This window comes from Ptychodera flava, unplaced genomic scaffold (genome assembly GCF_041260155.1).
Source record: "Ptychodera flava strain L36383 unplaced genomic scaffold, AS_Pfla_20210202 Scaffold_28__1_contigs__length_4768798_pilon, whole genome shotgun sequence".
Taxonomy (NCBI): Eukaryota; Metazoa; Hemichordata; class Enteropneusta; family Ptychoderidae; genus Ptychodera; species Ptychodera flava.
The window spans coordinates 4,468,903-4,487,363 of NW_027248350.1; the positions used below are offsets into that span (position 1 = coordinate 4,468,903).

The 18,461-nt window shown below is 37.7% G+C and overlaps 1 protein-coding gene across 1 annotated transcript; it reads right to left on the reverse strand.

The window, feature by feature from the left end:
- Positions 1-1,798: 1,798 nt before the first annotated feature.
- Positions 1,799-18,255, reverse strand: LOC139127053 (tubulin-specific chaperone cofactor E-like protein). The gene is made up of 6 exons (XM_070692977.1): positions 18,080-18,255; positions 8,231-8,396; positions 7,048-7,187; positions 6,009-6,193; positions 4,971-5,462; positions 1,799-4,013 (listed from the first exon to the last, which is right to left on the reverse strand). Exons 2-6 carry the CDS (start codon positions 8,367-8,369, stop codon positions 3,689-3,691), a joined length of 1,281 nt encoding a protein of 426 aa, XP_070549078.1. The 5' UTR covers positions 8,370-8,396; positions 18,080-18,255; the 3' UTR covers positions 1,799-3,688.
- Between the last annotated feature and the right edge of the window lie 206 nt (positions 18,256-18,461).

Here is an 18,461-nt window from a genome sequence, read left to right on the forward strand (position 1 = left end):
AATCCCACCGCCCAATGAATGGATCTCCCCCATCGAAAAAAGTTCCAAAGATCCAAGAATGGGCAAGACGCCCCTCATGAAAACCTTTTCAGTTCGATGGGGAGTTTTCTGTCCCTTAATCTTCATTCACACCTCAGGTGCACTACTGTATATTGCTAAGTTATCAATAGTAAATATGCATAGGTTATATTGTAACAATGTATCGATTTTTATTCTTCATTAGCATATAATTTGCATTTTCTCTCTGTGTGGCTGTACCCTGGTCCATCAACTATGGACTCTATTCTCTGCAATATTCAAGTCACGCATGCTATTGATTTCCTCATGTTCAATATTTGTACCTTTGACACCTTTCTACTCCATAATGGTCCAGCCCTGCCACAGGTGACAAAGGAACAGTACAAACTTTGATGGAGAATAGGTAAATATCAGTACCTATTACCTAAATAGCACTTTCCAACTCAGTAACCTTGAATGAGCCAACATTATGCTCTGTATTTCACTCAGTCTGTAGAAGTTCAAATGGCTTCCCGCAATCCTATCATCCCTATTTTTCCGGCATGGATCAGTCCACCTTCATACACACCAATATGGTTCAGACCAATTGTGGTATTTTTATCAGCGTTATAAAGTATGTTCTTATTCTCTCTTACAAATAATATAGATACATCTGTTGTTCAACTGAACAACATTGGCTGTGCATATATAATGCCTGATGTTGTTTTTCTATTCATCTAGACTTTGATAACATTGTCAACAATGACATGAATAACCCGTACAGTGCTTGGTGTTTTACAAGGCTTCTAACTTTGCATTTCAACATACTTTACAGAGGTGAAGAAAACATAAACTTATAATATAATATACAACAGAAATAATTTATAAAATCAAAAGTTACAGATCCTTTGCCCTGAATATAAAACAAAATCCTTTGGGGATTTTTGGTGCAGAATTCTGAATGTCTGAACATCTGTATAAAAATTCAAGAAAGTATGGGTGAGTCCAACACAGAATTATGATTGTATTTAAAATATGGTAAAAACTATCAAAGGCGAAGCGTGTAGCATCCACAAACTCAGTTACATCTGGGGACATGTATCAAGAGGACATTTACAAAGCATGGGACAGGGTTGAAGTACATTCTAAGATCAAACTCTGCTTTAAAAAATGTCTAAAACACATAGAATTTATGATCTTGTCTCTCTCAGTCCACTTATAAACTTAAAACTACCATCGAGTGTCATCCACTTGGATTAACAAATAATCTATATTGATATGAAATCTGGAATTTCTATGAAAGAGCACAAACTGTGATGCCATGGTGACACATGATATATTCTGTGTATTCTGCAGGAAAACAATCTTGCATCTTTAAACACCTGGTGATTGGCTGTGATTTCAAGTTTGATCACAAGGGCATCCCCAGTTTTTATCACATTACATCAAATTACCAAATAAACACTGGCATTATCAAAAAGGATACAATCAATACATCACCTTCCTATCACAGTTGATTCTCTACAAGTGAATATTTGCGTTTTTAATCAAAGTTCAGCACGAAGCCAAAATACACCTTATAGGTACTAGACTAGAGAATTTATCTCTGTCGCTGATATGTATGACAAATGTTGAAAAGGAAGACGTTAAAAAACAACAAACAGCAGAAACACAAAAAAGGAAAAAAGTCAACATTATTACAAATGACTGGTACATTTGTTTCATTGAAGTGTAACACATTGTCAATTTTACCAACTTCATCATCAAAATGTGGTAGACTCCTTATGGATTTCTAAACACAGAAATTAGAAGTGTAGGGGTATAAAGGGAGAAATATCTACTCCAGAGCTGTTTACATCTAATAATATGTTGATGATACTGCACAGTTTCTGGTATCAAGATTTGAAATCACAAAGACCTAGTATACATATCATGATATGTAACAAAGACAGATTACTGCCATGCAATTATTAGCTACTCAGGGGAAAAAGTGTAATCGAAGTCAAATGAAAATCTTCAAATCTTTGAAGTTTAAAAGGGGCGGTCGTCAGAACTGCCCTAAAAAGGTCGCTAGGGACCCCTATGACCGATGTAAACATTGTGTCCAAGGTACATTGGCCATTGATGAAAGTTAAAACAAGTTAAACTTTGTAATAATGTACATCGTAAAATTTAAATGTTGCAGCTATGTTGGCATGATGCATCTGGATATCATGCATGAAATACATTGTTTGTAAACAAGCAAGCCGCAAATGCGCAGTTCCGACGACCGCTTCCCTTTTAGCAATTTTTAAAGAGTATTTTAAATAAAAAATACTGTTTGTGGGAGTGATTGCACTGTTAGTCTAGCACGTTCTGCATTGATTAAAATGTTACCAAAAAACCCGGTTATTTTACAACAGAATGGCAACTTTTACTAATCCCTGTGGCTTTGAAAATATAGGGACTTTCAACAAGACAGTTTCATTTTTCAATAACTTTGCAGCATAGGGCCCTCAAATAATTCACCTCTCTCTAGAAATACCAAAGGATTGCGCCTCTTGGCTGTGGGGGAAAAGCATATTCAACACCACTGGCCACAGTGGGCTACATAGATATTTTAGGCAAAGAAAGCACCAGGGACTCTGTACTGCCTAGGTGATTCTGAGCTCAAATTTGTTTTCTTTAAATTTTGCCAAAAGTAAAAGTTTCAGCTTAGACAAACATACACACAACAAGTACACGGAGTACATATACCAAACAAACTAGCACCTGTTACAATTGTGACATGATTTGATGAGATTTCAGGGAACCATTGTACGAACCGTAAGTTCTTGGCTTTTTGTGAACACAGTGTAATTTCTCAACACTGAGTAAACACAGGGCATGTCGGCCATGCTGGGCTTCAAAGATGGTCAGTCTTTGGTACTGTGTTTCTCTAATCCAAAACTCGCCAGGTGACCCCTTCCGTATTTTTTATTCTTGATTAGGAGACAGACTGCTTTGCATTTACCTTTGGAAGTATGCAACTTGCAACGCTCTCGCTAGAAATTTTCATGTAATAAAATTATTTATCATTGATCTGTTGCCGAGTTTCTATCGTTTTCCTCTATTCTTGAATGGTTCCTGGGAGAACACTGCAAAAGATTAAACCTTTCTCTTTCACTGTGCATATCATGGCATAACTAACCTTCCTCGTCATTCTGCCATTTTTTAGGATGTGACCAGAATCGCATTGTGCATTATTTGTTATGAATAAAACATGACAAACAAACGAAAGAAAGAAATAAAATAAAACAAGACAAAACACGAGCCACATGTACAATTGATTTTCAAGAAAAGCCTGCATAAATTCAGGCCTGAATGGGATAAATTCTGAACACAAACTCCTCTTTGTAAAAAAACAACCATTTGAATCTGTAAGTTTTATTTCTATATCTCCAATGGGAGTAATCAATAAATAGTGATTGAAAAGGGATTTCATAATTTAGTTAAAAAATCAGTATTGAAAATGTCCGACTTAAAACATTACCATGTTTACTCTGCGTAAAATCTTCAGCAATATCTTGATTAACATGGTACAGCCTCTCTTCAGTTCACCCACCCCTGTATCCTGAGATCACTGTGTACAATGGTATGGTCTTCCTTCTGTGCCAGTGTATGTAATGATTGAATTGGGTTGGGCTAATTCACTGTGGCTGGCAGGGGTGGTCTACATGATTTTTGGCACAATGTGGAACTCGTCTCCGTCCTTGACCCTGTAGCTGTGGAGACATAGCGTGTTGTACCTGATCTCTTCCATGAAACCTTGTTCATTCATCTCTTGCTCCAGATGGAACAAACGGAATCTGTTGACGGGGAGCTCGGCAAAGTGCCCCAGGGTCTTCTTGAACTCGGAGACTGTCTGTGTGGTGTTCACTTTCATCAGCGTCTGCTTGCTCTCGAACTTGATCACGCAATCGGCCCAATCGGTGGGTCGAAGGTCAAGGTCAACAAGTTCGTCGAGTTTGCCATGTATTGCCACCAGGTCATGGTATCTGGATGGGGGCAAACAAAGATTTTGTATGAACAAATGAATTTCAGCTCTTTTGTAACTGTGACCTAACCTCTGACCTAAACTTTGACCCTTCGGCTATCAAATCCAAGTACAATCCTTGTGTATCCAAGGGTATGTTTGACATACAGAGGGATATGCATCGATGGCAGAATATAAACCCTTCAACCTGTTCACCCCTGATTCCCTGTAAATATGTCCACAATCATCATTGATAACAATAAATTTGGGTCAAACCATTGTGAATGACAGGGATGAAGTGGAGGTTCACAAAAGAAACAACGTCAGTAGCAGTGAGAAAAGATCTCGGCTACAACAAGATTGAAACTGAAGAAAGACAGGATTCAATGCTGAAGAAACAAGAATTACACGTCAGAAAGTTTGAGAATATCCTTTGTGGACATGGAAAATTGGCCTTTCATCAGGACTTCCCATAATGTGTCTGTACCAGAATATTCAACGTGATTGTACATTGGTTAACAAGGACAATGTGAAAATCTAAACAACAAATTAAAGAGTTTTGTCGAACTTGAAAGACCCATTAAGCTTGGAGCTGAATCTATGTGGATAATGAGGCCTGGTAAATCCATGCAACTTGCCGCTTTCGAGAATCTGAATCAATCAATCAATCAATCAATCAATCAATCAATTCTCTCTCTCTCTCTCTCTCTCTCTCTCTCTCTCTCTCTCTCTCTCTCTCTCTCTCAATATTTTGAATTACAGTCAGTGTGCCTTTCAACCCATGGCATTTCTACATTTTATTTGTCAGTTCAGGAATCAAAGAAAACTTCTCATCAGTGCTTTTCACAGGTGCATGAGACACATAAAATTTTCTTGACTCAAAGAGAATTATCCCTGGTAATGTGGCTAGGTTCGGTTCATTGTTGGGGTTCGGTTCATCGTTTAGGGCACACTGTTGACTTTGAATTCCAATACTCACCTCTGTGGCTGCTGCTCTGGCTTTTTCTTCATGTAGTGTCTGATAAAAAGCCTTTCAGCATCGAGACGTTCTTCATCCAGCACCCTACTCCCATTGAGCCTTGTGACCCGTGGTAGCCTTGCCACCACTAGAGGGCGCCTCTTCACCTCGGGATACTTTTTCAGTAGAGGCAACCCTTTCATACGAATGTCAGTCAGAGTCGGAAACAAATTGAACTTCTCCAATGCTTCCCAGCTGTTTATTTCTGTGCCGCTAAGACTGATACACTTCAGACACGGAAAAGATGCCGGAATGTCCCCTGAGAGATCTTTAATGTTGTTTTCAATCAGGTAGAGGTGTTCCAGCCCTGGGAACATTTTCCCGAGCTTGCAAATTTCCCGGAAATCTGTTATGCTGTTATTGTTGAACTGGAACATCTTGACCTTGGGGTAGGTGTCATCGCTAATTTCAACCGTCCCGAAGTTGTTCAAACTCAAATGTATTTCTTCTAACCTGCAGAAAATATACAACAACACATAAAAGAATAGGGTCCTTCACTTACACCTTCCAGTCCAAATTCTCTAAACTCTGTGAGAAAAAAAATTTACAATTAAAAATACTCAAACGTGAAAATTAAAGGCATGCGGCGAGGGACCATGAATATATACCCTTTCACAGCAATGGTTTGGCCAAAACTCATTGCTATATCATTGGTATGAGTGGACCTGTTCACGGTGAATTAGGGGTGTACAGGATAAAATGTGTACAGCAAAGGCAAATCCTTGCACTTTGGGGAGGGGGGCTCTATTTTGATAATTGTGCACACTTGTGCAGTAGGTACGCTGTGGTAAAAAGTGACACAAAATTATGGTCTGTCAAGATATGATTTTGAACCACCTACCTGCTTATCTTTCAAAATTTTGAGCGTCTGCAAAAGGAAGTATTTAATTTGCTCTGGCCTTGCTCACATATATAGTTTTAAGGGATGCAGATCAAAATTGGCTCAGATGCAGTGTAAAAAGATTTCTCAATGTCTGATATAACATGACATCACCTTACCCTGTCATAACTCTGAGTAACTCATGGACAATTTCCCATTTCACGCCCGTATTGTTCAGCACCAGTCTCTTGATTGTTGCCATGGAAACTGTGTCCACCAGGCCGGGAGGGATGGAATGCATCAGTGGATTGGAACCCAGGTTGAGGAATTCTAAATCCGGAAGTTGCGATATGACTGAAATGACCTGGGAATGAAAGAGCGGCAGTGAGAGTTCCACTGGAAAGGGTTGATGATTAGTGTTCCCTCTGAGGTTTCGAGAGGGTGCGCAACTTGAGATACACCTGATTGCCTCACAGCTGGGTCCGTTCATGTATATGCTAATTTATTGAGTTACGTCACAACGTACAATGAACGTTGGTGGCAACTGCGCCGCTAACGGGCGCTAAACTCGAAAAGCGGAAGTAAAATCTACACTGAGATCGCACATTTCGCTCTGAGTTATTGTTTCCAAAACTAATACCGATTGAAATGATAGACTAAAGTTGCACAAAACATGAAATTTCACTGCGAGAGCAGTCGGAGACACTGCGCAATTAGCGCGCAAATAAGCCTTAGCGGGAACATTGTTGATGATAATGATGGATTGAAATGTTGGTTGACAAAGATATCACGATATCACCAACTTTACTTGTAAACATCATTGATATATGTGAAATCTATTCCAGTGTAATTTTTGCGAACTGTCAATTATGAGTTTGGCATACCCCCAGTATGTAAGATTGTGAATAAATATTAAATTTTGGTCCAACCATAAATTACTTACTCTTAAAGGGACAGTATCAATATGATAAAAGTATTGAAACTGTGCTCTCTCTCTCTCTCTCTCTCTCTCTCTCTCTCTCTCTCTCTCTCTCAAAGAAAAGTAGAAAATTATGCATTATTTGACATAGAAAATTGCACTTTCCTAGTCACATGTACAACAACAGCAAACTCATCCATTTCAGATGGTATTTCCACAGCCATCGTCTACAGGTTGGCAAGCCTGAACAGCAACTTTTCAAGAGATTAACACATTTACGATGTGTGTGTAAAAATTACCTCTGTCCAGTCCTGTAAATTGTTCTTTGCAAGGTCCAGCTCTCTTACCCCGGTACACAGCTGTGCAATCTCCCCATCATTCCCTGCACAGTCTATGCAGCAGTCGTTGAGAGTGAGGCATGCTGGCACCAACATGGAATCTGGTAAACAAATTTGAAAAGGTAACCAGGTGAATGAAATTGACGTATACCACTAGTAGAAATATGCCATTTTCATGACCCAGCCTAACCTCCACATGATGGTATTTTCATGTGTATTAATCCACAAGTTGAACAAAATTGAACACCGTAACTGTCAACGATACGACCACTAATTACTGTGAATTCTCTTCTGTTCTGTTGCTGTAACTTATTTTAAACAAAGAATTTGTGTTTTCCAATTGCAGTAAATTATGGAATTTTAATATTACTTCATATCACAAAAATACTTTCGCATGATGTCACATTGGAGTCACAAAAAAGGCTTGTCCAGATGTGAAATATGTGTACATGTTTGGCATTACACCAGTAGAACACACTGAATTGCTGGAATACGTCATTTTACAAAAGTTCTAGTTCAGTGGTACATGTATAATTGACTTTGTAGATAAACCTGGCTTTTATAGTTGTTCCACACCAAATGTCCATATTAATTCATAGAGCCTATTGGTACCATGCTAAAATCATCCATACAACCATCTGCTGGTCCACCATTCATTCTTGACACTGAGGTCACACAACTCAGCCATTTTCATTATCATGACCTTATATTCCAGTGTTTCATTAGAATGACTGGTAGTTAACCCATCGGAATAGCATATTCACTGGATGGCGACTGTATCTTATTTGTAAAGCAAGGATTTGAAGTTTCTCATACAACAACCTGTTGATTCTTGCACATTGCCACAGACAGTATCGTGCTTCTACCAATTGGTAATGCTGAATCCTACCAGCATGTACAATCATGTTAAAATATTCAATTCAACCTGTATAACAGCTGATAGGTGTGAAATGTTCAATGCCAGTGTCGAGGACTGAATTTTAGTCTCTACTAGAATTCTTCTGTCAAAAATAATATAATAGCCAGGTTAATGCTGAATGTGTTTCATGATGTGGCACAAAGAAGTACATGTACTTAGTTTACAGAACAAATACGACACAAATTTGATCAAAAAGTTGCTGTAATAGATAGTAGTGTGTCTTACTTGCTTTGTTGTTTGGTACAGCTATGGAGATGTAGTCAAAATTCTCCGGAGAATGGTCGCTGTACTTGGCTTTGAACGCGTCCGGTACGGACACTCCGCCAGGCAGGGCTGAGGATGAGGCTTCAGAACTGGTTGCCATGGTTGCAGGATGCAGAGAGTGAACAACCTTGAAAGGTACGAAATGAACAGTTTGAGAGAGAATGTCAGTAAGATGCTATCAGCACCGAGGTCAGCATATGGTAATATTGCATTTTGAGGTCAATGAGATTGCTGTCACGGTGACCTGATGGTTCACAACAATATATTAAATTATGCAAAATTACATAATGATGGCAGAGCATCACTGTTGATTTCCAAACCATACACACTTTCAGGTGCTGTTAAGGCCACTGTCATGGGCAGTGGCATACTGGCCTCTTTATGGCAACCGCTACCCATGCTACCATTAAATGCTGATCTTTGCGTAGGTTCATCGTGCAGAAAAAATGCTGCCTTGAGAGAATATCACAGGCAAGTCCCAATGAAAAGTGCAGTGAGAATGAAAATAAATATTTTGGGACAACAAGAGATGGAATGCCTCAATATTATGGTAGTAAAGGTTCCACTCAAAATCACTACTACAGAAATCAAAATATTGAATTTTCAAATATGTAGAGATTGTAAATGTGTTATTTTTCCTTTTAATATAATTCTTATGAAGTTGAAATTTGCAAGGAAATAGAATCCTGTTAAATTGCTGTTTCACAACAGAGTTTGTGAATAAGAGATGAACTTTACTATTACTGCCATCATTTTTTTCTGTGTTCGTTGACCTTTGACTTTCCCGATGAGTTGCTACAAAACGGTTTAACCATATTGTTTCTATTGGTGTCATTAGCAATGCCCATTAAGATTTTGGGGGAGTCAGCTTAGGGTAAGAGAGGGTCCATAGGGTAATAGATAGTCAACTGTTCAAGAATCAGAGAATGCGACTTGCAGAAACTGTTCCATTCGGAATGAAATATTTTCCATCCAGTACACAGAGAGCAAAGAAACTCTCTTATGTTATCTGGGAGTAGGAGCACAGTAGCTGCAAAATTGTAGCGCTACGGTGAGGCGGTCGGTGATTTTTGGTTTTTGCGACTTCGCTCACCAGTAGCGCTACAAGGCCGATGGCCCTGGGGAGTATCATATAAGCGCGTCGTACTCGACCAGGCGTTTTGATGTGGAATGCAACATATTTACGCACTGCATTTGGTCGTACCGATTTATCACCACTGAAGACTAAACAGTATACTGCACTAACTTTGTCATTTATGGGGTTTGGAATTTGTTCAAACACGACGATCGCGTTCCGAAACATTTCTGGGAGCCGTCATTACCAACTTCTGGTAATGGCGGCTCCCACAAACACCGACGCCCCACGCTCAATGTTTTCAGAACGCGATCGTCGTGTTTGAACAAATTCCAAACCCCATAAATGACAAAGTTAGTGCAGTATACTGTTTAGTCTTCAGTAGTGATAAATCGGTACGACCAAATGCAGTAAATATGTTGCATTCCACATCAAAACGCCTGGTCGAGTACGACGCGCTTATATGATACTCCCCAGGGCCATCGGCCTTGTAGCGCTACTGGTGAGCGAAGTCGCAAAAACCAAAAATCACCGACCGCCTCACCGTAGCGCTACAATTTTGCAGCTAGGAGCACAGTTGCCAGGGTTCTCATTGGCATTTGGGGGAGAAAAGATAATAACATGACATCAACCATTGGAAATGAACTAAACTCATTGTAATAATGTGTTGGTCAGCACAAGAATTAATCTGTTTTCCTCATCAATTTCATATAGCCTATGTCCCTGATACCTTTTTGATGCAACATCCTTGTATTGTAAGTCTGCATATCTTTCAGTTTCTGCGTATATTGTGTCAACAAAGGACGGGAAAAGTTTACAAGCTGATCATAATTATACATCCAGTACAAAGTATCATGATTTATTGCACACAATGGACATTGAAAGGTTAAAAATGGCTGTTATTATTTCAGAAAAACAAAACAACAAGAATAGGTAGATACATGCATGCTGCACGTAACAAAGCCTATTGTTGGTGAGCTATTGTTGGCCATGGTCAATGAAGATGTGAACTCTTTTATTGGACTGATTACAAATAAAATCATGGTTCTATTATTGACAAATAGAATGTACTTCAGTGACAGCTATTCAAACTCAAAGTTTTGGAATTCTTTGGTGGTTGCTGATTGCATTGGCTTATTTTGAAGAAAACAAAGTCTTGTTGTGACAGAACTTTGTTTTTCCTCACAGAGTTACTACATGGTATAGCACATTTTCACAATTGAGTGTACAAAGTAGGGGTCAAAAATGGCCAAATTTCAACCTCATTGTTTTAATGTGAAAACCTTACCAGGACTTAGGTACATATGCCACATATATAGTGCAGAAATGGTTTCGCACAAACTGTCTTAGTTCCATAATAAACAGGCCTTCTTTATCGTACCCTTACATGTAGTACGGACACTACACAATTTAGAAAATTAAAGAAAAATTTTGCACCCTTGCAAAATTTAGGGGAGAATATACAATACTTTTACCAAATGCAAATCAATACAGTTAGCCTTACATCATAAAATGACTTTTGTAGAGAATCTTTGAATTCCACCGGGTTTAAACAATGTTGTTCTTCAAAGCAAAACAAACAAAACACTTTATTTTTGAAAGAACAACGAACACATTTCAATTATTGCTTAATAATCTTCCACAGTGAATCCCAAAACTTAAAATGATAATTGGCAGCATGCATAGCTATGATATATAGCATTCTTTCATATGTTAGTCCATGTTGGAAAGACTCATCAAAATATTTCATAAAGTATGTACAAGGGGTACGGACACTACAACACCAGCCCAAAGCAAACCTGTACTGAAGCTGATCATTTACATTTAGTGTAGAAATAATAGCTGATTAATTGATGAAGAAACATGGTTTTCTTTCCATTTTGCCTTATCATGTAAACTTTTCACCAAAGTGTAACTAATTGAAGATATTATTAAACTGTATTTATGGTTTATGGTTTAATGTTATTCTGAGAACAATACTCAAATTTAAATTTTGCATCAACAATAAGAACAAATTGAAAACTTTTAAGTTTTTTGATAAAACAGTAAAATCATCAAGCTATAAAATTTCTAATATTAACCCTACTCACTGATTAATAGTTGTATTTAACTAGTTTGTGGGGTGGGGTACGGACACTACACAACATGCATTAAAATTGTTTTCTACTAAAGTTAAGTCTGAACTAAAATTTATTGAACAAAAAATGGCAATGCTTGTACATGTGTGTTGACAAGCCAAATACTGGTCAATATGACATGCTACTGGAAGAAAAGACAACTGTTTTTAAAGACAGATCAATAATTTTGAAAAAGGTCAAGTTGCAACATAACAGTTGTATCAGTGGACCTGTCAAGATAACATTTTATCAACAAATTGCTTGATGTAGAAATATGTCATTTCAGTACATGTACTTGAAATAATGAAATTTACTCTTCATGAGATGAAGTGTCTCTTGTCAATGTCATGTGTAGAGAAACAAAATTGTTTTATCTTATTATTCAACTGAAGGAAACCAACCCAACACACAACTGATTCACTGTGGATTCACTGAATAATCAATTCATATATTCTCATCTATCGCATAAGATTTGATATTTGGTATACAGATGACTTAGGATATACTTAGATATTTTCGTATGGCTTCAGGAAAAATAATAAATTTGTGTTTTGGAGGCAATTTTTGCAAATTTTCGTTAAAAAATCTTCTAAAAAACCTTGTCTCATAGCTTTGTAATTTGGTATATAAGTCCCAAGACACAAACTAAGCCAACTTATTTCTTCAAACTTTGGGGGGGGGGGGGGGGGGGGGAGACCATGGCAGTAATTTTGTATTTTTGGAGCTAATCTTTAGTCTGCGACCTTAAATAACCTATACCAACCCCAGATATCTTTTAAGACAGTTTTGTAAACTGTGAAAACAATGCAGTCATATTTGGTATCAGTTTGTAGTGAAAGTTGACCAAGAAAACAAATCTGAGGTTATTTATGATATAATATAGTGGATCACCTTTAGCTAATATTTCGTTGAGGAATACCCAAACACTGATAAGAGATCTGTATCCACAAGAATGCCATGTGGCAAGATGCACTCTACTGTGAATACAGACTCCAGTACATGTCATTTTTACATTGAGTAGTTTATGTCAGCACTGGGCCAGCCCAGGTTTTGAGTCAACTCAATATTGTCAATATGGACACTCTAGGTCAGGCCAGAATGGGTCTAGTTTTGGCTGGGCAATAGGGGAATCCAGTACTGCCTCAAAATTTGGGTCATGTCTGGACCCAGATGATGCCCAACTGAACCTAAAAGTTTTCGCTCCAGTCTTTATCATTCCATGTTCTCAACACAATATCTTCCCACCAGGTTTTGCTCCACAAGTGGGACCACATCATCTGATTAACATTACTTGAAAGAAAGGCATTAGTTAACAAAGACATCAGAAACACTGTGCACTTGTTACATGCATTTCTGTACAATCTGCAAGTCCAATTCTGTCTCATAAAGTTCATGAAACCAATACTGGAGATGTCTCTGCAGTTCAAATGTCATTTAGCAGTTAGATTAATTTTTTTGGGAAAAACTAGGCAGGTCCTGTAAAATGTGAAGGTGAACCAAATTTTTTCCCCACAGAGGATTATTGTACCTTGCCCAGGTCCGACCTAAATTTTGTGAATGTGAACATACGGTAGTATCTGTCTTAGTCCAATCATTGTGTTTTATATAAACATACAGACAGTTGACAGGCCATTGGTTGATTAAGTAAATCATCACAGTATGGAGGGTAGTCTGGCAGAGACCCTGCGATTCGCGTTCTTCCCTGTTGGAACACACGACGCGAATCCCAGGGTCTGGACGTTCTTGCAAGCGACCGGTCGGATTTCTGCCTGATCCGGGTACTTTATAGAACTGCACACATCCGTTAATCAAAAAAAAATGACAAGTACCATAGCCAAATAAGATTAAAAATGAAAAATAAAAACATACTGCGTATATAAGTCTACCAGCTACTAGTAAAAATTTTCTCCGCCCAGTTAGATAGGTGTTTCTTTTGACGACACTACCCTTATGAATATTCTTTTACTTGCAAAAACCAACAATCGCTGTGTCTGGCAGCGCGTGCTCACAGCTAGCACAGCGTAGCCTTCGAATGCAGGCCCATCGTGGGCGCGCACAAAACAAGGCACAGCGACTGTGGAGAGTCTATATGGAGGGTAGCGCAGTGCAACTCATAAACATGATTGAGAACATGAGCAATTTAGGATGATATCAGGTCACTCCACCACACAAACAGAATAAACAACAAATTTGACTACCTAACTCCCTGACACTATATAATTTGTTCCTTCCAAGGTGCGAATTTATCATGGATCATTGAACAAATGACCGGTGTTTTTCTGCTATTGATCACAACTTTCAGCTTTTTGTGGACAATCATGTTGACTTCCAATACATTTGCTTACAATAATTGTCAAATTATAGTTATACATTTTATCTGAAACCAATAAATATTCACATTTTGAGTCACACATACTACTCACACAACTGGGAAATAAGTGAATTTTTTTTTACTGACGTCCAACATTTGATATCATTGAAGCTGTTGGTAGTTTCATTCTTATCAGTTTAGTTGGTGTGTATATTGCACCTTATATTCCGACTCTGTCTGTGTATTACTTTAATTTGATATCCAAACATTTCAAGTTTGGGCCACCAAATTTTTACTGTTGATCTTCAAAATTGAAAGTTGGTCATTAAAACGGACTAATATCTAAACATTGAAAATTAGAACCTTTTGCAAATACAAATAGCACTTTTGTTCGCAAGTGAAAAACAGGAAACAGGAACATACACTTCGTTTTTTTAGATGCGAGCAACGCTATTTTTATACTTATGCAAGAATCATTTTTATCACTAATGCTATTGTATTCATTATGGTTTTGCCAAAAGCTGATTCAAACATATCCTCTGATTTCTCTTAAATATCACAGCACAGTTATTTCAGATGCTAAACCAGTTGTTGAAATGAATGTCTATTACGAGGGGTTTTAGCTAACTGACTGCTATGCAAGGTGGATTACCGCAGAGTTGTAGATAATGTAAGCTCAAGCCTCAAAAAGTAATGCATCACATTTAATGACACTTACTATACTGGCACATACTGTTGATATAGAGATGTACTTGCAATAAAAGGCATTGAGCAGCATCAAGTTATTGCTATTTTGCATACATGCATTTAATGAATGATCATCTCAGGAACCCCTTGTCTAATGAACACTGACGTTTCAAGACTTTTTATCCAATTGCCTGATTGTATAAGAGTCCACCTTATGTCAGAGACAGACAGCAAAGAAACTAAAGTATAGGCCCTGATGGCAGTTTTCTATGTTGGCTATTGATTAATATCTGTGTACCGGTATATAGGGATGGGTTGGGGGTGTCGGTAAGTATGAGCCGAAATTAAACATTTCTTCTGCCATTAAAATAGGACCTGTGCACTCACTATATCTGGTAGTATACTATGTACATCTTCCATACCATCCATGTATATTGTAGCTACAAGGTCATTGGCACTATTTTTTATCCAGGGCAAAATTCCTGTACAAAAACGTACTGTATGTTGTGTTGACCCCAAAATGACCTTATTGAATCCATCTGTCAATTGAAATTACATTTTAGTGTTTGACTTTACACTGATTATACATGGTTACATTATAATTAAACCACTCAGCAGTGTACTAGGGGTATATCAAACCTTTTACTTCAGTCAAATCCAAATCAGTGTAATCCACTGGAAAAGGGGTACGGACACTACATGGGGGGTACGGACACTACATTTGGCCTATAATTCATCTATATTTTTTTAAATGGTGATTGTCTAAGATGAATGCATATATCATTCATCTATACCAAGTACTACAATATGTATTTTATCTTTGTTTGCTGAATGCCTAATATAGGTGTGGAATTAAATGGTGGGGTACGGACACTACATGAATTTCCGGAAAATTAAGGCTGAGTCTTAGGCAAATTCTTGAAAATAAACGAATGGATGCTTATGACAGTAGAGTTTATTACAGTACTTAACAGATACCTGCAATGGATTTTAACAACATTTTACAAAATAACTGTAAATTAGAACCAAGTTATACACTTGGTTAATTGTCCATAATGAAAAACGCAAAAATCCGTAACGATGGGCTATTTTTGGATTATTAATGGTGTTAATCAACTGGTGAATAGCATACCATGGCGCTACTTACTACTTGTATTAGACATCCTTAAGACCACACAGAAAGAAAAAACATGTACCTTTACTAGAGTTTACATTATGAAAACAGCATTTTCTTAAAGTTGAAAAATGCAGTGTACCTTCGTAACAGTCAAATTTGACCATTTTCACACCACAAAAAATGTCATATCTTTGCCAAACATGGTCCGATTTTTGTAATTTTTGCTTTGATTGCTCAGAAAATCTTACTCAAAAAGCTATCACAAGAGTAAATATATACTGTAAAATAGTTTTTAGAATTTTTTCCGTAACACTCAAGAACAAAAGTTGGTACACTCAATTGTGAAAATGCCGTATAGCAAGTTCATATTTATTTTACTGTTGCATATTTTACTTTAAATTGTATATTTTATGTCAGCTTTTTCTTTTGCTTGTTTTGTAGTGGGTTATGGGGACTGACTTTGTGTATGTGTTTTGCAGCTGTTTTGGTCACTCAATCCTATGTAGACCTTTTTTTACAGTTTAATACATTGAATGAATCTTGGCAAAGGCACTCGCACTTGTGGCTGAAATCAAGCCCAGATGAAAGTTCGGGTCTGGATGCGAGACTAGCACCCACCCTCCCAACCCAGTGGAATATATTGATAGGCCTGGCAGTATCAGTGTTTCATAATTGTTTGTCATTATTGTTGATTATTTTATGATTACAGTACATTTACCAATGATTTTGACGATGAGATACAGCTGGATATTGATACACTACCTAATTAGGTTTGTCAGTTTGCTCGCGAATTTACCCTTTAGTGGTCAACTTTTACAACTTTGCGCCAACATCAGACAGACGAAAACAGCAGGTGACGCAGCAAGATGTCTGTAAACTAATTTACTATAGTATGTTATATCTTTACAGCAGCTATCAGTTTCAATGGTGACACACACAGAGACTGGTTGCCAAGTTTTACAAGCAGTTCAAATTCACGGAGAGGTGGTAAAAGAACGACATTACTGCAAATTTAGACTCAGAGGACAGTGTTCTTTGTAGTTGAATATCAATAAAGTTCATGACTTCAAAAATAATAGAGTGATGTGTAAAATGAACAAACTTTACTTTGAACTGCTTGTAAAACTAGGCAACCAGTCTCTGTGTGTGTCACCATTGAAACTGATAGCTGCTGTAAAGATATAAACATACTACATAGTAAATTAGTTTACAGACATCTTGCTGCGTCACCTGCTGTTTTAGTCTGTCTGATGTTGGCGCAAAGTTGTAAAAGTTGACCACTAAAAGGGTAAATTCGCGAGCAAACTGACAAACCTAATTAGGTAGTGTATCAATATCCAGCTGTATCTCATCGTCAAAATCATTGGTAAATGTACTGTAAATATACAATGACTCATGCATACTGGTATTATGATGTCCTTTCTGCATATCTCTAGAGAAATACTAAACTGACAGATCCCAACTCTCACAAGATTTCCATTAATAATAATAATCATCATCATCATAATCATAATAATAATTTATAGCTTGCTTGCAAATAAAGGATTTACATCACACTCTGTAGTAATAAAAGTTTTATACAAAAATATTAAAGTTTACATTTTTCCCCCGACAAAATATATTAATATGATAATTAAAAAACATCTATATCTTTCTTTAAGTGTATACAAGTAAAAGATTGTCTGTAGAACAAAAATGTCACCCAAAACCCCCATCGTGTCCATGTGGTCAAAGATTAGGGGGAGGGGCAACTACACACAACAGACAAGGCCTCATGTCCAAAACGAAACCTTTAGGCTTTAAGGTATGACATATCAAGTAATATATTGAAACGGATATATGATTCCACAGCTTTAAACGTACCGAACTCCGAATCAGTGATTTTCAAAGTTCTTCACAAGCCATGCAAGCCAGACAGCGCTAAGATGTCAAAGTCCCCACTCCGGTACATAGAGACGGTGTTTTGGGCATGCGCATAATCTACCCTATGTTTACAAAGAGCGCTACGTCATGTCAGCTGCTGGAAGAAGCGGAGTTACGAAGATATACAACAATGCCGACCATGCCAAACCGCCAGCGCGGTGCACACAACACCACATCTGCTACCCTGATGATCTTTACAAACGTATGGTAACATTCGTTTTGTACTCAGCAACTCTTCTTGTATGTAACGGGAAGTGTAACGATGGATAATAAAAGGTCGCATACACTAGGACCATACCATAGCATTGCTACACAGTACATGGTATCTCATACCTAGAACGATAACTTTTTTTATGATGAGACGTCCAAAATGCAACGCCTGTGTCCATTTAAAGGCCACTATTGGACAGATCTTTCCCAACAAATGTTAATTGGTGCTCAGCTTTTCCCTTTTTTGTGTACAAATCGGACCAAGAACTGGGATGAAACATAGCAGACGAGATGTGTCGACAGACGCGAAACAAAGAATTAAAATTTGCAAACTCGCAATAAATGCCCGGATTTTGATAGATTTTTTTACCTGCGTTACTGTAGAGCACGCTGTAGATGCCCGAGTACTGTTCTTCGTCCGATCCCCTTGAGTCGAATAAGTTACGAGTTACGGAATGGTATAAATTTAGAAGTTTTGACGGAGTGAGTCATCCACTGCACTCATATCATTCAAGATCCTGGGCCCCGGTGTCTTTCACAGTGATTTGCAAACAATAACAAATCGGGTCAAAGGTTAAAGGTCAAAAGGAGGTCGATTCCAATGTGTTTTTGAACCAGGGAAGATAGGTATGGGGTAAGATAGAACTTATAGACCACAATGGGTAAATTAAATAGTTACTTTTTCAAATGTCATAATTTATTTCTAAAGAATTAAGCAAAATAGAAGTACATGTAAATTGCAGTGGCCATTC